This window comes from Pongo pygmaeus, chromosome 19 (assembly GCF_028885625.2).
Source record: "Pongo pygmaeus isolate AG05252 chromosome 19, NHGRI_mPonPyg2-v2.0_pri, whole genome shotgun sequence".
NCBI classification, from domain to species: domain Eukaryota; kingdom Metazoa; phylum Chordata; class Mammalia; order Primates; family Hominidae; genus Pongo; species Pongo pygmaeus.
This window is the reverse complement of record NC_072392.2, coordinates 75,846,228-75,869,803: the sequence shown is the minus strand read 5'-3', so window position 1 is coordinate 75,869,803 and position 23,576 is coordinate 75,846,228. Positions and strand designations below refer to the sequence as shown.

General features: G+C 48.4%; 1 protein-coding gene and 1 pseudogene across 1 annotated transcript; one reads left to right on the top strand and one right to left on the bottom strand.

Annotated features, from left to right (window-relative positions):
- Positions 1–6,402: 6,402 nt before the first annotated feature.
- On the bottom strand, positions 6,403–8,397 carry RAMP2 (receptor activity modifying protein 2). Its single transcript, XM_054457652.2, has 4 exons — positions 8,090–8,397; positions 7,549–7,614; positions 6,986–7,094; positions 6,403–6,852 (listed from the first exon to the last, which is right to left on the bottom strand). Exons 1-4 carry the CDS (start codon positions 8,184–8,186, stop codon positions 6,597–6,599), a joined length of 528 nt encoding a protein of 175 aa, XP_054313627.1. The 5' UTR covers positions 8,187–8,397; the 3' UTR covers positions 6,403–6,596.
- Positions 8,398–8,712: 315 nt separating this feature from the next.
- Positions 8,713–16,906, top strand: LOC129017293 (non-histone chromosomal protein HMG-17-like; annotated as a pseudogene).
- Positions 16,907–23,576: the final 6,670 nt, after the last annotated feature.

Here is a 23,576-nt window from a genome sequence, read left to right as displayed (position 1 = left end):
TTTTTTTTTTTTGAGGTGGAGTCTCACTCTTTCACCCAGGCTGGAGTGCAGTGGTGTGATCTCGGCTCACTGCAACCTCTGCCTTCCGGGTTCAAGCAATTCTCCCTGTTGCAGCCTCTTGAATAGCTGAGATTACAGGCACCGCACCATGCCTGGCTAATTTTTGTATTTTTTAGTAGAGACGGGGTATCACCATGTTGGCCAGGCTGGTCTCGAACTCCGGACCTTCAGGTGATCCGCCTGCCTCAGCCTCCCAAAGTGCTGGGATTACAGGCGTGAGCCACCATGGCTGGCCTTGACACTCCTTTATTCTTGTTCTGCTATTACATCTCTGATCTTCCCTCTGTCCCTCTTATTTATTTATTTATTTATTTTTGAGATGGAGACTTGCTCTGTCACCCAGGCTGGAGTGCAGTGGCGTGATTTCAGCTCACTGCAACCTCCACCTCCCAGATTCAAGCGATACTCCTGCCTCAGCCTCTCCAGTAGCTGGGACTACAGGTGCCCACCACCACGCCCGGCTAATTTTTTGTATTTTTAGTAGAGACGGGGTTTCACCGTGTTAGCTAGGATGGTCTCAATCTCCTGACCTCGTGATCCGCCTGCCTTGACCTCTCAAAGTGCTGAGATTACAGGCGTGACCCCACCGCGCCCAGCCTATTTATTTGTTTTTTTGAGACAGGATCTTACTCTGTTGCCCAAGCTGGAGAGTGCAGTGGTGTGATCTTGGTTCACTGTAGCCCAACCTCCCAGGCTCAAGCGATCTTCCCATCTCAGCCTTTTGAGTAGCTGGGACTACAGGCATGCACCACCACACCCGGCTAACTTTTAAAATTTTTGTAGAGATGGGGTTTTGCCATGTTGCCCAGGCTGGTCTCGAACTCCTAAACTCAATCAATCGTCCTGCCTCAGCCTTCTAGTGCTGGGATTATAGGCATAAACCACTGCACCCAGCCCTTTTCTCATTCTTTAAGTGTGATGTTTCCTAAGAGTGTAACCTCAGCCTTCTTCTTTTTTTTTTTTTTTTTTTTTTTTTTTTTGAGACAAAGTCTCGCTCTGTCACCCAGGCTGGATGGAGTGCAGTGGCATGATCTTGGTTCACTGCAACCTCTGCCTCCCGGGTTCAAGCAATTCTCCTGCCTCAGCCTCTCTAGAAACTGGAATTACAGGCGCACACCACCGTGCCTGGCTAATTTTTGTATTTGTGGTAGAGACAGGGTTTCATCATGTTGGCCAGGCTGGTCTTGAACTCCTGACCTCAGGTAATCTGCGCACGCCTTGGCTTCCCAAAGTGCTGAGATTACAGGCGTGAGCCACTGCTCCCGGCCAGCCTTCCTCTTTTCAATGAACCATTCTGTCTTAGAGTTCTCATCCATCTAATGGCTTTACAGCACACTTTTGTGCAGGAGACTCCCACACTTATATTTCCAGACCCAACCTCTTTCCACTCCCATCTCCCCATTTCTAACTCTCTGTGGAACATAACAGCTTGTTCCACTGTTACCTTATAATTGTACATTCTTTTCTTCAGGACAGTTCTTCCTCCTCAATGGCTCTTTTCTATTATTACTGCCATAATTGTCCTAGTAACTCAAGTCCAAAGCCTGAGTCACCCCAACCTCTCCTCTCCCTCAGCCCTGGCCTCTCCCTCCTGTTTTATCCAAGTCCTGCTAATTTCCTCCCTGGAGGAGAAAGTAGAAAGGGAGGTGAATTAGGAAATTATTGCAATTATCTAGGCTTGAGAAAATGAGGACATGGAGCAAAGGAGTGTTGAATGGGGAAGTGGACAATATTCCCTATTTTGAGTTTTCACCTGAAATAAAGGTTTGCTTTATTTCCATGAATGCATCTGTCTTCCCTAAAGGTATATCTACTCCCTTCGTGGCATGTATTTGCCTTCATGCATTTCATGAATATACATCAAGGGTCTGTTGGTATTTTTTTTTTATTTTTTTTAGAGACAGGGTTGCCCATGGTGGAGTGCAGTGGCCCAATCACACCTCACCATAACCTTGAATCCCTGATCCTCCCCACTCAGCCTCCCAAGTAGCTGGAACTACAGACATGTGCCACTACATCCAGCTGAGTTCTTGTTTGTTTGTTTGTTTTTGAGACAGAGTCTCACTCTGTTGCCCAGGCTGGAGTGCAGTGGCGTGATCTTGGCTCATTGCAACCTCCGCCTCCCAGGTTCAAGTGATTCTCCTGCCTCAGCCTCCTGAGTAGCTGCGACTACAGGCGCGTGCCACCATACCTAGCTAATTTTTTTTTTTTTTTTAGACGGGGTCTCACTCTGTCGCCAGGTTGGAGTGCAGTGGCGCAACTGCAACCTCTGCCTCCTGGGTTCAAGCGATTCTCCTGCCTCAGCCTCCTGAGTAGCTGGGACTACAGGCGCATGCCACCACACCGGCTAATTTTTTGTATTTTTAGTAGAGACAGGGTTTCACCATGTTAGCCAGGATGGTCTCAATCCCCTTACCTCGTGGATCCACCCGCCTCGGCCTCCCAAGGTAGTGCTGGGATTACAGGCATGAGCCGCTGTGCCAGCCTTTTTTTTTTTTTTTTTTTTTTTTTTTGAGACAGAGTTTCGCTCTGTTGACCAGGCTGGAGTGTAATATCACATTCTCAGCTCACTGCAGCCTCTGCCTCCCAGGTTCAAGCGATTCTCCTGCCTTAGCCTCTGGAGTAGCTGAGATGACAGGCATGCACCACAACGCCCGGCTAGTTTTTGTATTTTTAGTAGAGACAGAGTTTCACCATGTTGGCCAGGCCTTTCTCGAACCCCTGAGCTTAGGGGATCTGCCCACCTCAGCCTCCCGAAGTACCAGGATTACAGGCGTGAGCCACCGCATCTGGCCTAATTTTTGTATTTTCAGTAGAGATGGGGTTTCGGGCCAGGCGCAGTGGCACAGGCCTGTAATCCCAGCATTTTGAGAGGCCGAGGCAGGCGGATCACCTAAGCTCAGGAGTTCGAGACCAGCCAGGTCAACTCAACTTGGTGAAACCCCAAATATAACAATTAGCTGGGCATGGTGGCACATGCCTGTAGTGCTAGCTTGGGAGGCTGAGTCACAGGAATCGCTTGAACCAGAGAGGCAGAGGTTGCGGTGAGCCAAAATTGCACCACTGTACTTCGGCCTGAGTGACAGAGCAACGCTGTGTCTCAAAAAAAAAAAAAAAAAAAAAAAGAGATGGTGTTTCGCCATGTTGGTCTCAAATTCCTGACCTCAAGTGATCCACCCATCGCAACCTCCCAAAGTGCTGGGATTACAGGCATGAGCCACCTCGCCCTGCCTCTGTTTTGTTTTTTTTTTTTTTTGTAGAGACATGGTCTCACTATGCTACCCTGACTAGTCTTGAACTCCTGGCCTCAGGTGATCCTCCCACCTCAGTCTCCCAAAGTGCTGGGATTACAGGTATGAGCCACCACATCTGGCCTCTTCCTCCCATTTTTAATCCTATCCTCTGCTTTATACTTATTTTCCATTACCCCATTCAACACTCCTTTGCCCCATGTCCTCATTTTCTCAGGTCTGGATTATTGCAATAATTTCCTAATTCACCTCCCTTTCTACTCTCTCCCCTAAAAGAACGTACCCCAGCTATGGCCTAGTCATCTACCAACTCTGCAGTCACCCTCCTGTGATCATACCCCTTGTGATCTTCTCAGCCAGATGTGATCCCTTTTTCCCTCACACTCAGATAACATTTGGTTTGTATCCTTAGCATGATTCTCATCACACTTTTGTTTTGGTTTGTTAATTTGTACACATGTCAACTTTCTCACTAGATGAAAGCCACTGAGGGCGGAAAACCAGACTCTATCTAACCTATCTTTCCAACATAATACACCACACGGTGTCTTTTTTGTTTTGTTTTGTTTTTTTTTGAGATGGAGTCTCACTCTGTCACCCAGGCTGGAGTGCAGTGGCGTGATCTTGGCTCACCGCAACGTCTGCCACCCAGGTTCAAGCAATTCCCCTGCCTCAGCCTCCCGAGTAGCTGGGATTACAGGCGCCTGTCACCGCAACTGGCTAAGTTTTGTATTTTTAGTAGAGACGGGGTTTCACTGTCCTGGTCAGGCTGGTCTTGAACTCCTGACCTCGTGATCTACCCGCCTCAGCCTCCCAAAGTGCTGGGATTACACTCCCAAAGTGCTGGGAGTGCGTGAGCCACTGCGCCCGGCACACACAGTGTTTTATACCAGCAGGTCCTTGATGTATATTAATAAAATGCATGAAGGCAAATACATGCCACAAAGGGAGTAGATATACCTTTAGGGAAGACAGATGCATTCATGGAAATAAAGCAAACCTGCATTTCAGGTGAAAACTCAAAATATATATACTTTTTTTTGAGACAGAATCTCGCTCTGTCACCTAGGCTGGAGTGCAATGGAGCGATCTTGGCCCACTGCAACCTCTGCCTCCCAGGTTCAAGCAATTCTCCTATCTCAGCCTCCTAAGTAGCGGGACTACAAGCACATGCCCCAACGCCTGGCTAATTTTTGTATTTTTAATAGAGACGGGTTTCACCATATTGGTTAGGCTGGTCTCGAATTCCTAACTTCAGGTGATCCACCAGCCTTGGCGTCCCAAAGTGCTGGGATTACAGGCGTCAGCCACCGTGCCCGGCCAGAAAACTCAAAATATTTTTAGGGAACATATGTGTGCCTAGAAAAAGAGATGTGCCCTGAGAGATGTGTGTCTCAGAGAATGAATAGGCATGTTCCAGGAATCATACAAGCATATATGGAAAAGGCAGGATACCCCAAGAAATGGACATGCACGTACTCAAGAAGGCAGATATTTCAACAAGAAGGAAAGTCCCTAAAGAGGCTCAGGGTGACGCAAGGAGTAAACAGATGTATCCACGGAGAATAAAGTTGTTTTGTAGATTTTTTTGGAGACCTGGCAGTTGTGTCCAATGGAGAGTTGAAGATGTAGGTTACCTGGTAAGAAATGGGCCTCACTATCCAGGGAACATATAGGTGTGTTCATATACAGCAATGGTGACTTGTAGAGAGGGGTTGGGTATGATCCTAGAAAGTAGGAAGGTATCTAAAGAGAGTGTTGTTTGTCTCAGGAAGCTGATAGAAGGGTCCAGCTAAGAACTAGTGGTTGTGCAGGCACAGCAGGCTCATGCTTGTAATCCCAGCACTTTGGGAGGCTGACTGGGGAGGATCACTTGAGGCCAGGAGTTCAAGACTAGCCTGGGCAACACAGTGAGACCCCAACTGTATTAAAAAACTTAAAAAAAAAATTAGGCCGGGTGCGGTGGCTCATGCCTGTAATCCCAGCACTTTGGGAGGCCGAGGTGGGTGGATCATGAGGTCAGGAGATCGAGACCATCCTGGATAACACAGCGAAACCCCGTCTCTACTAAAAATACAAAAAATTAGCTGGGTGCGGTGGCGAGCGCCTGTAGTCCCAGCTACTCTGGAGGCTGAGGCAGGAGAATGGCGTGAACCAGGAGGCAGAGCTTGCAGTTAGCCGAGATTGTGCCACTGCCCTCCAGCCTGGGTGACAGAGCAAGACTCCATCTCAAAAAAAAAAATTAGCCGGGCATGGTGGCACACGCCTGTGGTCCCAGCTACTTGGAAGTCTGAGATGGGAGGATCCTTGAGCCCAGGAGGTCGAGGCTGCAGCGAGCCATGTTTGTGCCACTGAACTCCAGCCTGGGTGACAGAATGAGACTTGTTTCAACAAACAAACAAACAAACAAACAAACAAGGAACTAGTGATTGCTGTAGAGATGGCAGTTTTCTGACCCCAGGGTCCAGTGCTCCTCAGCCTTGAGCTTCTTCCAGATCAGATACGTCTTCTGGTTGCTGGCTTTAGTGGACACCAGGGGGCAGTGTGTTGCTAGGCTGTAGGCCACACCCAGTCCAGGACAATGTAGGATGAGGGCAAGGGACATGGAGAGGGGTGGTGAACCTAGTAAAGGAAGCCCCCACTGCTTTCTCCCTCAATTGTGAGGGCCTTTGGAATGGATTCCTGTTGCTCAGTCAGGGTTCCTCTTCCCAGGCCCTGCGAGTAAACTGAGGCATGAAGAGGAATAGTCAGGGCTCCTGGGCAGCCTCCTGCTCCTCTTGCAGGAGTCACAAGCAGAGACTCCTCCCTTGCCCCTTCCCCCACACCTCCCCAGTTGCAGGCCCCCAGCTGCTGTCCAGACCGGAAGGGAGTCTCTTCCTGCTTGTTTCCTGGAGCCGAGTTTGGATATGGGCAGGAAAGGCCCGCCTGGGAGGAAAGAATATAGGGGTGTGACCTTCATGGAGGCAGGCAGCAGGGGGGCAGGTGAAATGAACAGAACAATGGGCCATCCAGATTTTTCCAGTTCTACTACCCAGAGCTGAGGGCCTGTGGGAGTGGCAGGGAAGGACACAGGTTCCACTGAAATGGGGAGGACATTGTACAAAAAAAAAAGTTTTATTTTGAAGATTACAGAACTTGTGCCATGACCCCACCCGGCTTCCATTCCCAGCAATCCAGGGATCTGTGGTGGGGATGAGAGTGAGAAAAGGGAGTAGGAGGGGAGGAGGGAGGTCTGGTGGGGGTGGGGAAGTGGAGTAAGATGGTTGTTGAGAAGCTCGTGGCCCCCTAGGCCTGGGCCTCACTGTCTTTACTCCTCCATACTACAAGAGTGATGAGGAAGGGGATGAGGCAGATGGGGGCTATGATCATGGCCAGGAGTACATCCTCTGGGGGGTCGGAGAAGGTGGGCTGCACCAGGGAGCAGTTGGCAAAGTGGATCTGGTGAGTCTCAAAGATGATCCTCTCTGCCAAGGGATTGGGGAAGCCCAGGTCAAACAACTCTGCAAAGTGCTCCAGGCAATCTCGCAGGGTGCTATAAGGCCTAGGGGCAGAAGAGCACTTGAGTGAGGGATGGGGTGGACCCAGGGAGAAGAGTGCCCCACTCTCACTCAAGGTCTACCTGCAATGAGCAGGTCCACCCCCTGGCCTGAGCCACCCTCCATCACTGCCCCTACCTGCTAATCATGGCCCAGTCACACCAATCCTTTTCGATAGAATCCATTTGATCCTTATAACGATTCCAGCAAAATTGGACAGCTGTCTCATAGTTCTTCACCGTCCCCCCTGTAGGTACAGATGCTGCAAAATGACCACACCCCTCCCCCTCCCTACAAACACTCCTGCCAGGTGCTTGCAAGGTGAACCGCCTGTCTTCAAACGTGGGAACCCTTCAGAAAGTTTCCCTAGCAAAACATTCTGGCTGAGGACAGAGTCCCAGCTCAGGAATCCTATAATGACTTCCATGTGCTAAGCACTTTCCATCCCAGCCTGATAAGAACTTCCACGTACACCTTTTCCTGGGGTCTTCTCGCCCACTTGTGAGGTGGGCAGCTCAGAGCCGTGCAGGGGCTTTGTGGGAGGACAGGGAGAAAGACCACAAGGAGCCCCAAGAGAGAACAGAGGGGAGTGTAGTGGGGCATCAGTTGGGGTTGGGCAGGCCTCGTGGGAAAGGAACCCTCCCTACTGAACTTGCTCTCGTCCTTGCCCTCGGCCACCCTTCCACACCCTGGGTACCCACCTTCTGACGCCGGTGTGCCTGTGGTGGGAAGAGGCTGAGCCAGGGCCTCGTGGGGCTTCAGGACAGCTGTGGGAAGAAACGGGAGAGGAGGGTAGCATAGCGGGGACCCCGGCAGTGGAGCCTGCGACGGGGGTTGGGGGACTGAGACTCTCCGAAAATAGGCTACCTTGGAAGAAAAGGAGGAATAATCTAGCCCCCACGGACGCCTCAGTGCCAGGGAGGGAGGGGCTGGCACCAGCTCCTTGTCACTCACACCCAGGCCCAAGGCCCCCTCATCTCTGGCCAACTCCTGTCCTCCCAAGCCCTCTCCGAGGGGCCGGGGCCAGCACCCCAGCTTTCCCTGGGTGGGAAGCAGCTCATGCTGCGCCCGCCCCGAGGTGGGGTCAGGGACCGTCCGAGGGCCAGTGCTGCTCGGTCCGTCGGTCCGCACCCGCACCCCGGGGCCCGTTCCGGCCTCGGCCATCCAGCCCCTCTCCCCTCTCCCCTCTCCCCTCCGGGGCCTCTCGCGCCTCCCGCCCGGGCCTCGGGGCGCCGTGCTCACCGCCCAGCAGGAGGAGGAGGCGGAGCGCTGCCGGCCGCCCGGCTTGGGTCCTAGGGAGACGCGGACCGCCGGCGCGCTCCACCCGGAGCGAGGCCATCGTGCGGCAAGGAGGCGAGGAGCGGCGGCGGCGCTGAGCCGGGCCCGGGTGTGGGGGCGCCTATATCCCCAGCCCAAGCTGCAGGAAGCCGCGCCGCTTCCTCGGAGGGGCTGGGACGGCGGCGGCCACGTGGGGGGCGGGGGCGACGCCCGGGGCCCGCGGCTGGAGGGGGAGTCGCTGTCGCACCCGCGCCTGGCGCCCGCGGCTCCCTCCGCCTCGCCGGCGTTGGCCCACCCTCTCGTAGCTCACCCCGCGAGGCTGGACAGCTCCCGGAACCCCGGAACCGGGATCTATTTCGGGGGCTTGGCTGCGTGGCGCCCAGGACTCTCCAGGGTCTCCCAGGATCGCTCCCCGGATTCGAGTCGTCCCCTCTCTCTTTCGGGTCTGGAGGGGTCGGCAAGCTGCTCTCCCAGACCTGGAGAAGAGGCCTCTCGACGCCGCTGCATCTAAGGGGCTGTCCTGGGTTGTGGGGGAAGGGGTGCCTGGAGCTGAGCCAGGCAGCTCAGGGTTCCTTATCCTATCCCTAGGAATACCAGCTGATGTCAGCCCGCCAGCCAAAACTAGGGAGGAGAAGCGGGAGCCGGCCCTCTGGAGTCGAGAGAAGGTCTGGGGAGTGGAGTAGAGGGGAAAGCAAAGTCCAAATACCTTCCCTTCAGACACCTCCTGGGGTCTAGACCCCACAAATTTGTTGTGGGGAGGGCAAAATACGATGACTACGTTCCCAGGAAGAAGGTACCACAGCTCTTCAGGACCACGGTTGGGAGAAAGAAGGGAGGGGTTTTAGAACCTTCAGTGTGCGACTTCGTGTGCCAGGTGAGTGTATCACCATTTTACAGACCGAGAAGCTAAAGCTCAGGGCCAACAGCCTGGGATTTGAATTCAGAAGTTCTGGGTTCTAATTCTGTCTTCCTACTCCCCAGCTATAGAGCCTTGAATGACACTGTTTACCTTCAGGACTTCTCTTGTGAAATAGGGACATTCCCCTCCTCACTGTATGACGGCAGCTGTGAAAGGGCACTGCACTCGCTAAATGCTAGTTTCCTTTCCTCTTTTCCTAAGTGACTTGTCTAAGGTCACACTGTTAAGGAAGCAGCAGGGCTGAGCCTGGGCCTCCAGGGGCCCTGACTTCAGCCACACCACAGCTGCCTCTTGTGTCCTGGGCCAGAGGTTCATTAGTCTGAAGCAGCTGAGGAGCCCAGGAGCTGGTTTGGCCATGACGTTCAAGTCCCAGACACAGCTGTCAGCACCAAACTTTCCTAAATTACTCCCAGACGCTAACCCTTGGACTCAGCTGCTGCTGATTCCTGCCCACCACAAATTATCTGTCCTGATCTCTCCTGAAGTCTTCATCTCAGGATCTCAAGCTCTTGGATCATGGGCATGGATAACCTGGTGTCCTTCTCTATGGTCAAGAGGCTGCTGTTGCAAGGAATCCAGGGGGAGAGAGTCAATGGCCTGCTTGACGTGAACTCCAAAGTCCTCCTGGTAAGGATCATTTCTACAACGATGCAGAAAAGAGCCATGCAGTCTCTGAGACATTTCAGGCTGGGACCAAATCTAGTCCTTCCTGCCTGCCTAGGATTGCTCCTTTCAAGAAGGAAGCATGGGAGATTTCTGAGTGATAAGATGGGAGGAAGGAGCAAGGAGGTGCAGAAAGCAAAACAAGCCATTTTCACTGAGTTGGGGCCAGAAGCACATGAGCCCACTATGGGTTAGGGCTGGGGTTGGGGTCAAGATTAAAGGGGACAAAAGCAAATGTTAGATTTAAAATGGAGCCTGGGCAACATAGTGAAACCCTGTCTCTACAAAAAAAAAAAAACTACAAAAAAATTTTTAAAAATTAGCCTGGCATAGTGGTGTGCACCTGTAGTCCCAGCTACTTGGGAGGCTGAGGCAGGAGGATCACTTGAGCCCCAGAGGTCGAGGCTGCAGAGAGCTGTGATTGGGCTATCTGCACAATATCTCAAAAAAAAAAAAGGACAATATGGTATGATGATAATGGATAATGATAATGGATAAAATAAAAAAAACTGATGAGGATTCTGAAGGTAGGTTCTGCCTCTGTCTTACTGCAAGTAACTTGGGCAGGTTATTTCACATCTCTGGAGCTCAAGATTTTCATATGTAAAATGGCCTTAAGATCAAAAAAGAAAATATAGGTAACTTGGTAGGAAGTTCCTATTTTATTTTTATCTTACTTTACTTTTTAGGAACAGGAGCTCACTCTGTTGCCCACATTGGAGTGCAGTGGAAGAATCATGGCATGCTGCAGTCTTGAGCTTCTAGGCTCAAGAGATCCTTCTGCTTCAGTCTCCCAAGTAGCTAGGACAACAGGCATATTTTTTGTAGATATGGGGTCTTGCTTTGTTGCCGAGGCTGGTCTCGAACTCCCGGCTTCAAGCAATCTTCCTGCATCAGTCTCCTAAAGTGTTGGGATTCCAGGCATGAACCACTGCACCTGGCCCTTGGGAAGTTTTATTTTTAGCCTAGGGTTGGGGTTAAGTTTGCATCATGATGTTGAGACCTCCAAAGGTGAGCTTATTATAGTCATTCCTGAGCTCGGGTGTCCAAACTGTCTAATTGGAGAATCTGGGAATTTTCTCTCGTTTTGATTTTCCTCTTCCACTTTTCCATGCCAGCTGGATGTTTGAATATTTTTATTGACCTCTGAGAGCATCCGGGTAACTGAGGGTTTACTTTGGGGGTCTTTGGAGATGAATAGGGACAGCAGACCTCACCTTTCTTTTCCATGTAGCCATAGGAGATAGTCCGACGATCTGATGATCTGTAGCAATGGGTAGAGGAAGGGCTGTATTAGGAACAGAAGCTGGTTTCGTCATGGGAAGTCCCCTGTTTTCCACTCCTGAGGGCCCTCACATTCCCTTTCTAAGCCCCTTTCTGCTTTTGCTATTAAAAAATACACTTTTTAAATCGCAAGTAATATATAAGCATATACTAGTTGCAAAATATTTAACCCAGAAAACTTTGTATCCCCACTCCTATCTCATTTCCCACATATTTTGGATTTTTTTAAAGAAAAGCATAAATGGGATTTCATACTCCTATTATTCAGTGATTTTTTTTTTTCTTGAGATGGAGTCTGGCTCTGTTGCCCAGGCTGGAGTGCAGTGGCGCCATCTTGGCTCACTGCAACCTCCACTTCCCAGGTTCAGGTGATTCTCCTGCCTCAGCCTCCTGAGCAGCTGGGATTACATGTGCACGCCACCACATCCAGCTAATTTTTGTATTTTAGTAGAGACAGGGTTTCACCAGGTTGGCCAGGCTTGTCTTGAACTCCTGACCTCAAGGGATCCACCTGCCTTGGTCTCCCAAAATCCTGGGATTACAGGTGTGAGCCACTGTGCCTGGCCTCAGTGTCTTTTAAAAAATGTGATACTGTTGCTGGGTATGCAGCTCATGCCTGTAGTCCCAGTTACTCAGGAGCCTGAAGCAGGAACTTGAGCCCAGTAATTGGTGACTAACCTGGGTGATATAGAGAGACTCTGTCTAAAATAATAATAATAATAATAAAGAAGCCAGGCGCAGTGCCTCACACCTGTAAACCCAACACTTTGGGAGACCAAGGCAGGAGGATCGCTTGAAGTCAGGAGTTCAAGACCAGCCTGGGCAACATGGCAAGACCCTGTCTCTACAAAAAATAAAAATAAATTAGCCAGGCTTGGTGGCACATGCCTGTAGTCCCAACTACACAGCAAGCTGAGACAGGAGAATCCCTTGAGCCCAGAATTTTAAGGCTGCAGTGAGCCATGATCATGCCACTGCACTCCAGCATGGGCTACAGAGTGAGACCTTATCTCCAAATAGAAAAAGAAGAAAGAAAGGAAGGAAAGGGGAAGGGGAAAAAGGAAGGAAAGGAAGGAACACTTAGTAACCTGTCTTGGATATCTTTCCATGATACTACATATGTATGTATGCCTCTTTCTTTTTAACTGTACGTAGTATTGCCTTTAGCCTTTTTTTTTTTTTTTTCTTATGTCTAGTGAAATCTAGGGGGTTTTCTTTGTTTTTTATTTATTTATTTTTGAGACGGAGTCTTGCTCTGTTGCCCAGGGTGGAGTGCAGTGGTGTGATCTCAGCTCACTGCAACCTCCGCCTCCCAGGTTCAAGCAATTCTCCTGCCTTAGCCTCCCAAGTAGCTGGGATTACAGATGCCCCCTACAAGGCCCAGCTAATTTTTGTATTTTTACTAGAGACAGGGTTTCACCATGTTGGCCAGGCTTGTCTCAAACTCCTGACCTTAAGCGATCTGCCCACCTTGGCCTTCCAAAATTCTGGAATTACAGGCGTGAGCCACCGGGCCTGGCCTGGAAATCTAGTTTGTTTGTTTTTTGTTGTTGTTTGTTTGTTTTTGAGATGGAGTTTCGCTCTTGTTGCCCAAGCTGGCGTGCAATGGTGCTATCTCGACTCGCTGCAACCTCTGACTCCTGGATTCAAGTGATTCTCCTGCCTCAGCCTCCCGAGTAGCTGGGACTACAGGCGCCCACCACCACACCCAGCTAATTTTTGTATTTTTAGTAGAGACAGGATTTCACCATGTTGGTCAGGCTGGTCTCGAACTCCTGACCTCAGGTAATCCACCTGCCTCGGCCTCCCAAAGTGCTGGGATTATAGGCATGAGCTACCGCACCTGGCCATAAATCTAGTTTTTAAGTTTCTTACACATTTCCTTATTCCTCTGCCCCCCACCACCTAGGGCTTGGAAAGAGAGGGATCTGGTTCTTGTCCAGCTGGACATTGTCCTGAGACTTCTGGCCCCAGTGTAGGTTAATTCCTCATGAGCAGGGATCCTACTACCATCCTACCGCCACTTCCTTTCTTGTTACAGGCCAAGGGTCATCCTGCCTGGAGCAGGGCAAGAGGTGACTTGACCCTTAGGAAGAGTGGCATCTCTAATCTTTGACCTCCACCCCCACCACACACACAAATGCAGAGCCACCCAGGAGGAAGTAAAAAGTGCTAGGTCCTTCTACACCTTGAAATTATATGTGGAGCATCCTGCAATAAGCATCTCTATGATGCACAGTCATTCACACCTGCTGGTCTCTCCCCCAGCTGTCTGCAAAATGAAGAGCAGAGCACGAGAAGGTGTGAGAAAGAGGCAGGGTCGGGGAAGCCAGAAGTCCTGGCTGGCTGGGGCTGATCCTTCCTAACTAGAGAGAGGAGACAGACTTCTTGAGAGGGCAGGGAGATAGCAGGGAGAACTAGAGGAGCTATAGCCAGGGAGCCAGCTAAGGGAGGGAAGACAAAGGAGTGTTGACACAACTACTCCATCTCTCCCCAGCTTCCTCATCTCCAGAATGATGGCACACCTGGGAGGGGCCTGACTACCTTTCAGGGGGAAAAATGGTCACTGGGCCTGGTGCGGTGGCTCATGCCTGTCATCCCAGTGCTTTGGGAGGCCGAGGCGGATGGATCACCTGAGGTCAGGAGTTCGAGACCAGCCAGAACAACATGGTGAAACCCCATCTCTACTAAAAATACAAAAAATTTGCTGGGCATGGTGGTGCCTGCCTGTACTTCAGCTACTTGGGAGGCTGAGGCAGGAGAATCGCTTGAACCCGAAAGGCAGAAGTTGCAGTGTGCCGAGATTGTGCCACTGCACTCCAGCCTGGGCAACAAGAGTGAAACTCTGTCTGAAGGAAAAAAAAAAAGCCATTGGAAAAGACGGGGTCCTTCCAGAGAAGTTGATCAAGTCATATTACTCATCAACTGCTGGAGACCTAACAGTCACTACCATTTATTGAACACTTACTATGAGCTGCATAATGTGCCTGCTGACACATGTGCTGAAAGCTTTGCATGTATGTCTTAAAGCCACACCACTATAACATCAGAATTATCTTCTCCATGTGTGAAATGGGGAAACAGGAGGAGAAAGTTTACAGTCCCAGAGCTAGTAATTGGCAGAGCCAGGATTTAAACCCAGGATAGCTTGATGCTAAAGTTCATGTCTTAACCATTATGATTTATCACCTCCTCTCACTGCAGATCAGAATACCAATTTCTTACTGGGTCTGGAAAGGAGGAGAGAAGGATAGAGAGTTTCTTCTAGGACCGAATTGATTCCTCCACAAATAGGAAGATCCCCAGACTGTGTGCACACACCCTCCTCCTCCTTCCTTCTCCCACCCTGGCTGGACCATGACATCACATGGTGGAGGCTGTTTTTTAAAAAGAACTCAGGCCAGATTTACAAGAATGATGCTCAGGCAGCGTGACTGTCAAGGACCGTGGCCAAGTGACCCATAGCACACACCCAGCAGTGCTGAGAACATAGCTAGTCCCTTAGCACCTGGGGCTGACTCATGGTTGCTGTAGGACCCAATGCCAGATGCCAGGATTGCTTTCTCCCTCCATTCATTAGGACTGTCCTATGAAACCCTCCCCAGGAACCCTTCTACCCCATCCTGGCATGCCAGGAGCCTGGATACTGCATAACACAGGGTACTCATTTGTTTACCAAGCCTTGAAGATGACAGGCAATATGCTGATATGCTCAATGCATCATACAAATTGTTTTATTTAAAACTGAACTATTAGATTAAGTATCATAGCAACTCACTTTACAGACAAGAAAACTGAGTCTCAAAGGTTAAGTAAGGGCCAGGCATGGTGGCTCACTCCTGTAATCCCAGCAGTTTGGGAGGCTGAGGTGGGAGGACGATTGCTTAAGCCCGAGAGTTTGAGACCAGCCAAGGCAATATAGGGAGAACCCATCTCTACAAAAAATTATCTGGGCCTGGTGGTGTGTGCCTGTAGTCCCAGCTACTTGAGAGGCTGAGGTGGGAGGATTGCTTGAGCCCAGAAGTTGAGGCTGCAGTGAGCCATGATCATGCCATTGTACTCCAGCCTGGGCAGCAAAGCAAAACCCTGTATTGAAAACAAACAGGCTGGGCACGGTGGCTTACGCCTGTAATCCCAACACTTTGGGAGGCCGAGGCAGGTGGATCACCTGAGGTCAGGAGTTGGAGACCAGCTTGGCCAACATGGTGAAACCCGTCTCTACTGAAAATACAAAAATTAGCAGGGCGTTGTGGCACATGCCTGTAATCCCAGCTACTTGGGAGGCTGAGGCAGGAGAATCGCTTGAACCTGGAAGGTAGAGGTTGCAGTGAGCCAAGATAGTGCCACTGCACTCCAGCCTGGGCGACAAAAAAAAAAAAAAAAAAAAAAAAAAAGAAGTTGGAGCAGTGTGAAGAAGAGGTGAGAACAACCCCTGGACCGACCAAAGCCCGCGTGCCACTGCATCCCGCGTCCAGCGCCCACATCTTGCTGCCGTCGCTGCCACCACCATGCCCAAGAGAAAGGCTAAAGGGATGCTAAAGGAGACAAGGCCAAGGTGAAGGACGAACCACAGAGAAGATCCGCGAGGTTGTCTGCTAAACCTGCTCCTCCAAAGCCACAGCCCAAGCCTAAAAAGGGCCCTGCAAAGAAGGGAGAGAAGATACCCAAAGGGAAAAAGGGAAAAGGTGATGCTGACAAGAAGGGGAATAACCCTGCAGAAAATGAAGATGCCAAAACAGACCAGGCACAGAAAGCTGAAGGTGCTGGAGATGCCAAGTGAAGTGTGTGCATTTTTGATGACTGTGTACTTCTGGTGACTGTACAGTTTGAAATACTATTTTCTATCAAGTTTTATAAAAATGCAGAATTTTGTTTTACTTTTTTTTTTGAAGCTATGTTGTTAGCACACAGAACACTTCATTGTTGTTTTTTGGGGAAGGGGCATATGTCACTAATAGAGTGTCTCCAAAGCTGGATTGATGTGGGGAAAACACGTTTCCCTTCTAGTTTTGAAAGATTTCCTCTTGGCTCCCAGAAGGAGGGATTCCCTGACTTTGACACACATGGCCACCTTGGCACAAAAGCCTTGTGGTATAGAAAAACAAATTCTTTTTTTTTTTTTTTTTTTGAGACAGAGTCTTGCTTTGTCGCCCAGACTAGAGTGCAGTGGTGTGATCTCGGCTCACTGCAAGCTCCGCCTCCCAGGTTCATGCCATTCTCCTGCCTCAGCCTCCCGAGTAGCTGGGACTACAGGCACCCGCCACTACGCCCGGCTAATTTTTTGTATTTTTAGTAGAGACAGGGTTTCACCGCATTAGCCAGGATGGTCTCGATCTCCTGACCTCATGATCCGCCCGCCTCGGCCTCCCAAAGTGCTGGGATTACAGGCGTGAGCCACTGCACCTGGCCAACAAATTAGTTTTTATGTCCTCTTCTCCCTTTCCATCCTTCAGCATAGACTTAACTCCCTTAAGCCCAGACATCTGTTGGGACCTGACCTCTAGTCATTGGTTACCAGTGTGTCAGGCAATCTGGATTTTCCAGTGATGCTGCTGAGATGGCACCTGTCAATAGAGTAGGTTCCATTTCTAGATTGTGGATCTTCAGATAAATTCTGCCATTTTCATTTCACTTCCTGAAAGTCAGGTTCAGCCTGTGAAAAGTTGTTAAACAACATGCTAAATGTGAAATGTCAACCCTCACTCTAAACTTTCCCTGTTCAGAGCATCAGATGAAGACTTCATTGGGTTTTATAGTGGCTTTCTGATTTTTGGTAGTCCATTGAAGAAGGGAGTTTGAAAGTTGTTGTATACTGTTAACGATTGTCTGCCCATGTCCTGCCTGAAATGCCATGATTGTTTATGGAAATTATCTTTAATAAAGCTGGATACAGCTTGAAAAAAAAAATAAGTCAACTTGCTAGAGAGAATCGAATAGGAAAGAATGAGGAAGATTGGCTAGAAGGGCAACCTGACAGGGCCCTTCAGGGCACACAGGTCTTTCCCCACTCAGTACTGTCCCTCTCCTGATTATGCTTACTTTGTCTATAGACAGTACCTTTTCACATTCTTTCCTGCAAGACACTTTAACACATTAGATGGACAATGAAAAAAATACATTATTTTCTAGATCATAAGCAAGGATCCAACATACGTTAAGCAAACATGACACTAGTAACACACGGGTGTTTAACACATGCGTGTGATGTCTGTAATGTGAGCATAAGTAATGTTATAAAAGACAATCTTTTCCTCATCTGTAAAATGGGGGTGATAATGATATCTGTAAGTTACAAGGTATAAAGCACTCAAAGCACAACTTGGCCCATAGTTAATACTACATTATTCTTATTACTGCCTTAGTGCTTAAGAGCACACACTTTGGAGTCAAGTAGACCTGGGTTTGCATCCCAGCTCCATCACTTATTTGGCTGTATCAGACTTTGTGCGACCGGATGTGGTGGCTCACACCTGTAATCCCAGCACTTTGGGAGGCTAAGCCAGGCGGATTACCTGAGGTGAGGAGTTCAAGACCAGCCTGGCCAACGTGGTAAAACCCCGTCTCTACTAAAAATACAAAAAATTAGCCAGGTGCAGTGGCACACACCTGTAATCCCAGCTACTTGGGAGGCTGAGGCAGGAGAATTGCTTGAACCCGGGAGATAGAGTTGGCAGTGAGCCAAGATCGCACCACTACACTCCAGCTTGGGCAACACAGCAAGACTTCGTCTAAAAGAAAAAAAGACTTTGTGCAAGTTACTTAACTCCTCTGAGCTTGTCATCTTATCTGCAAAATGGGATCGCTATCGTGTATCTCGCTGAGAGGTACAGATGAACTATGTAAAGCATTTGGCCCAATGCCTGGCACTGACTGCTAAGCATGCAATAAATGGAAGTTACTATCATAATGTGTAACACATATAGTTATGACAATTATATTTCCAAGATATTCTGGGATCTTTACAGTTTCATAATTTTGCTCTTTTTACTATACAACACTCTTTTTATTGAAACAAATATAGATTTTGGAGTCAGACAGACCTAGTCTGGATTTGAATTCCAGCTCTCCTTACCCGCCTAGGGCCATGGAGAATGTTGTCAATTTCCCTGAGCCTCAGTGTTCTTCTCTGTAAAATGTGGATAATACCTGACTCCCAGGCATTTTGCCAGGATTACATTGGATTCCTACCCAGCGCAATGTCTAGTGATAATATAAATGCTAAAAGCAACTTGTTAAATGCATAAGTAAATGTGATTTATTTTTGCTCCTTTACATACAGTATCATGGATATAATTTGTAGATGTGTGTACTGTGAATACAATGGCCACTTCTCTTGCTCCCAAAGTGTCTCTGTAGCCTGGTGTTTCATCCTAGCCACAGAAGGGTTCAAAAGGCCACAGCATCAGCAGTGTGGGACCCTGCTGATAGGGAAGAGAGAAGGGGAAGTCACAGAACCAAGGGAAACTCCCTTTTCCTGTCTGGCTAGGATTTGTTTGTCTTCCACACAGGCTGTATGTTCCCTGTTGTTATGGGGGTCTGTCAAGCGTCCAGCTTTGATTGGCATCTCCAGTACAGAGGAAGTAAGGAGCCCCTTAACTTTCAGGAGCTGTTTTCCTCTGGACTTGCAGACTAGAGTCCCAAACACGTTCTCTTTCTGGCACCACTGGTGAGAGCAGAAAGCAATGGAGAAAATCCAGAATCATGATGTCAGAGCTAGAAGACCTCAGAGAAGGGAGGCGGTATAGTGGGGTGGTTCAGAGCATTGATTGGTTGGGTCAGAATAACTCAGCCCAAATCCTGGCCATACCACTTACTAGCTGGATGACCTGGGGCAGGTTATAGAATCTCTCTAAACCCTAGTTTCCTCAGCTGTAAAGTGGGGATAAGAATATTCCTGATTCAGCCGGGCACAGTGGTTCACACCTGTAATCCCAGCACTTTGGGAGGCCGAGGCGGGCGGATCATGAGGTCAGGAGATCGAGACCATCCTGGCTAACATGGTGAAACCCCGTCTCTACTAAAAATAAAAAAAAAAATTAGCCGGGCATGATGGCAGGCGCCTGTAGTCCCAGCTACTCGGGAGGTTGGGGCAGGAGAATGGGGTGAACCCAGGAGGCGGAGCTTGCAGTGAGCCAAGATCCCACCATTGCACTCAAGCCTGGGCGACAGAGCGAGACTCCGCCTCAAAAAAAAAAAAAAAAAAAAAAAAAAAGAATATTCCTGATTCATATGAAATCAAATATAAAGCTCTCAGGACAGTGTCAGGTACATAGTAAGTACTCAGTATTTGAAAGCTGTTATTGTTTTCTCTTGTTCTGCCATTTCATTTTCACAGTTGAGGACCCTAATGGCCAGAAAGGAAGCACAGCTCATTAGCTGTCCACCCGATCAGAGCTACTTCCCGGCAGGGCTGTGCCAAAGGCGTGTCCTTAGGGATCAAGACCCTGCATTAACTGTGCTGAGAGCAAGAACCAGCAGCACCACCCTAGCTGTGGGGTTGGAGCCTTGAGGGTATGTGCAAATCAAGGCATGACTTCCACCCAAATGAGTGCCCAAAAGAGAAAGTCCCTTCCTGCTGGAATTATTTATTTTGTAATTAACAAAGACTATGGAAGCCCTTTCTGATATTTTGGTTTGGAGGCTCAGAGTTTAAACTTATAACAGCCATGGACAAGGGTTTATTGTGGGCCTGTTCTTACTTGCTGAATTGAATTCATTATTATGATCCCTAAGCAACTAGGGGTCAGGAGCTAAGTACGTAAGACAGACAGCTAGGATTTTGCGATCAGAGGACAAAGTGTCCGGGAGTGGAGAGGCTTCAAAAATTGAGCCCTGTTTCCAGGCTCTGTAATGTCCAGACCTCAACTGCTTTGGAGCTGCCTTCACCTCTAAGTGTTCAGGGAGGGGTCTGGCACTTCAACGGGCCCCACCAAGTCCTGGGCAGCAGCCCCAGTTTCTGGTGACCTTCGTGCAGCTTTTGGGTTGTGCTTTGCTTTGTTTTCTTGTTTGTTTCTTCATGGCAGGGTGGCCTTTCCCTGCTTCTGGGTGGGAACTGAGGGGAGGGAGGATGGTTTGCTCCCATCTCCACAGCTGTGTTTACACTTCCCTGTCAGGGACTGTCTGTGGCCCAGCCTTTCCTCAGTCTGCTGTGTCCCCTCTGAAAATTGCTATTTGATATCTCTGGGCATTACAAAGGAGGGGCGCAACAGGCCAAGGGGTCACCATCCGAAGGGGGCTCAGGTTGGAAGGCAGGAATACTAGTGCAGAGAGCTCTGTTTGAATTCTGAGAAGCATCATCTCCTTCCCTTTCTACCAGTGGCCTGAGGACCAGCAGGGGATGAAAGTACACTTAGAACTCGCCCGTCCCAGAAGGACTAGAACACGTGACATGTCATTTCTAATCATGGGCTTGAACACAATCTTGCTTTGTGATGGGGATGTGAGTGTACAGAGCAGAGCGGTCTTCCCTAAGGCTTCGCTGGGGCCAGTGGTCAAAGATACAGCATGTTAAAGCCAAGAAGATTATGCTAAAATATAAGCAAATTAAAAAGGATTTAAGAAAATAGTCAAGTAAATAATGCTGTTCTTCTCCAGGGAGCAAATTGAGCTGGTATTAATCAGTATACTAGGGTTGCTGGACTCTGGGCCAAGCCCAGGAGAGTAGCTGCCAAGGCAAATCAGGCATCAGGTTTCAAAAATTAAACACATAATTTTATTTTTCTGCAATAGGGAACTTTCAGAAAAAGAACCAGCCCTATTAGGCTACTCAGCACACTTTGTCCAGTTTCTTTCAGCCCCAGAGACCTCCAATTTAAAGCAAGATGAGCAACTGGAAGCCAGGAGTGACACAGTTATTCCCTTCTCCCATTAACTGCCTGGGGGTGGGGCTGGGAGGAGTGGGGCAGGGGTGATTGTACTGTTTTTCAAAGGTCCGGTTGCTGACCACTTGCCAGCAGTTTTTCTACGAATTTACAGGACAAAGACCTGAAGGGTTGCAAAAGAAAAAGAATTGTAGAAGAAGAGCTAGCTAAAGTTTGGCTGATAATGTCTCAGGAAATGTCAGCTAAGAAAGGGTCTGGTCTCAGGAAAAACTCTCCCATCACAATAAGGAGGAAGCAACTGGCAAACAAATTTTCCTCCAAGAACCTCACGCTTATTGGTGGTGTGGAAAGTTGTTTTTATTATTATTGTTATTATTATTGAGACAGGTTCTCATTCTGTTGCCCAAGCTGGAGTGCAGTGGTGCAATCACGGTTCACTGCAGTATTGACTTCTCAGGCTCAGGCGATTTTCCCACCTCAGCCTCCGAGTAGTTGGGACTACAGGCCCACACCACCATGCCTGGCTAATTTTTTTGTGTTTTTTGTAGAGACGGGGTTTCACCGTGTTGCCCAGGCTGGTCTCAAATTCCTGAACTCAAGCAATCTACCTGCCTCATTCTCCCAAAGTGCTGGGATTACAGGTGTGAGCCACTGAGCCTGGCTGAAAGTTATTTTTGTAATCCTTCAGTGAATGAGGGTTACTAAGCCCTGTGTGTAGTCCTATCATGGTGGAGGTGAAAGAGATATACAGTGTAGTAGTGAGCGTAAAATGATACTGAAGTTGAGGGGCTGGGAAATCCAGGAGGGCTAGAAGGTTTAATGAAGAGAGGGAACTTAGGTTAGGCTGTAGATCAGATTCTGATCTACAGCTTTGGTATAAATCCCTTCAACTTCCTTTCCACCTGAAAATATTTCTGTAACCATACTTTGTTATGTCAAAATGTCTTTGTATCTACTCTCTTGTTATTTGGCATCTTCTCCTAAGGCAGTGTTGTCCACTTATGTGGCTTCAGTTACCATCAATATGTTGATGGTTTCCAAATCTCTCACTAGTCTCTCTCCTGACATTCAGATCTTCTGGACAGCTCTCCCTAGCTAAAGCCACAGTCTTTCTCCCAAAAATTATTAATGTTGTGCAGTGGCTCTCAAACTTCACCACACATTGTAATCACCTGGATGCTTTAAAAACTCTTGAAGCTCAGGCCATACCCTAGATCAATTAATCAGACTTTTGGGTGTGGGAGATGGGCATCAGTAGTTATTAAAACTCCTTGGCAGGGCACGGTGGCTCACGCCTATAATGCCAGCACTTTGGGAGGCCAAGGCGGGCGGATCACTTGAGGTCGGGAGTTCAAGACCAGCCTGACCAACACGGAGAACCTCGTCTCTACTAAAAATACAAAATTAGCCAGGCGTGGTGGCACATGCCTATAATCCCAGCTACTCAGGAAGGCTGAGGCAGGAGAATCGCTTCAACCTGGGAGAGAGAGGTTGCGTGCGGTAAGCTGAGATCACGCCATTGCACTCCAGCCTGGGCAACAAGAGTGAAACTCCATCTCAAAAAGAAGCTCCCCAAGCTCCCCAAGTGTGAGCCAAGTTTGAGAACCACTTATCTAGAAGGCAGCGGGAACAGAAAGGAATGCCTGTATAAAGGAATATTTTCCTTGATTTGGTAGTTAAACAGATGGGGCAAGGGAAAAACAGCAAAGTCAAAGTTTTTATATAAGGAAAAGAACACTAAATCTGGTTGGAATATTTTCCTTGATTTGGTAGTTAAACGGATAGGGGCAAGGGAAAAACAGCAAAGTCAAAGTTTTTATATAAGGAAAAGAACACTAAATCTGGTTGGAATATTTTCCTTGATTTGGTAGTTAAACGGATAGGGGCAAGGGAAAAACAGCAAAGTCAAAGTTTTTATATAAGGAAAAGAACACTAAATCCAGCGACCTGAGTTTAAGACCTGACAGAATTATTCATCTGTGTAAGGCAAGTCTTTTAATTCCTTTATGCCAGAATAACCTGATGTGTAAACTGAAGTTGCCCTACGTACTTCATACAGTTGTTATGAAGATTACTTGAAAAAATGAACATTATAAGCTTTTCTAATTATACACTTTGAGACAAAATCAAAATCAAGATGTTATTATTTTGCATTTTAATTTTTAATTTTAAAAATTTATATTTTGAAATAATTTCAGATTTACTAGAGTTGCAAATATGGTAGAGTTCCTATATGTCCATCAAACTTCCTTAATTACAATGATTAAAACCAGGAATAAGATTGATAAAATACTATTAACTAATCTAGCGATTTTATTCTAATTTCATCAAATTATCCCATTGGTGTTCTTTTTCTGGACCAGGATTCAAGCCAGGATCACACATTACATTTAGTTGTCATATCTCCTCAGTCTCCCAATCTGAGATGGTTTCTCACCCCTTGTCTTTCATGATCTTGACAATTGAAGATACTGGCCATTATTTTGTAGATTGTCTCTCATTTTGGATTTGTCTGATGTTTCCTCATAATTAAATTCAGCTTATGCAGGCTGGGCATGGTGGCTCATGCCTGTAATCCCAGCACTGGGAGGCAGAGGTGGGTGGATCACCTGAGTCAGCAGTTCGAGACCAGCCTGGACAACATGGTGAACCCCATCTCTACTAAAAATACAAAATTTGCCAGGTGTAGTAGTGCATGCCTGTAAATCCAGCTACTTGGGAGGCTGAGACAGGAGAATCGCTTGAACCCAGGAGGCAGAGGTTG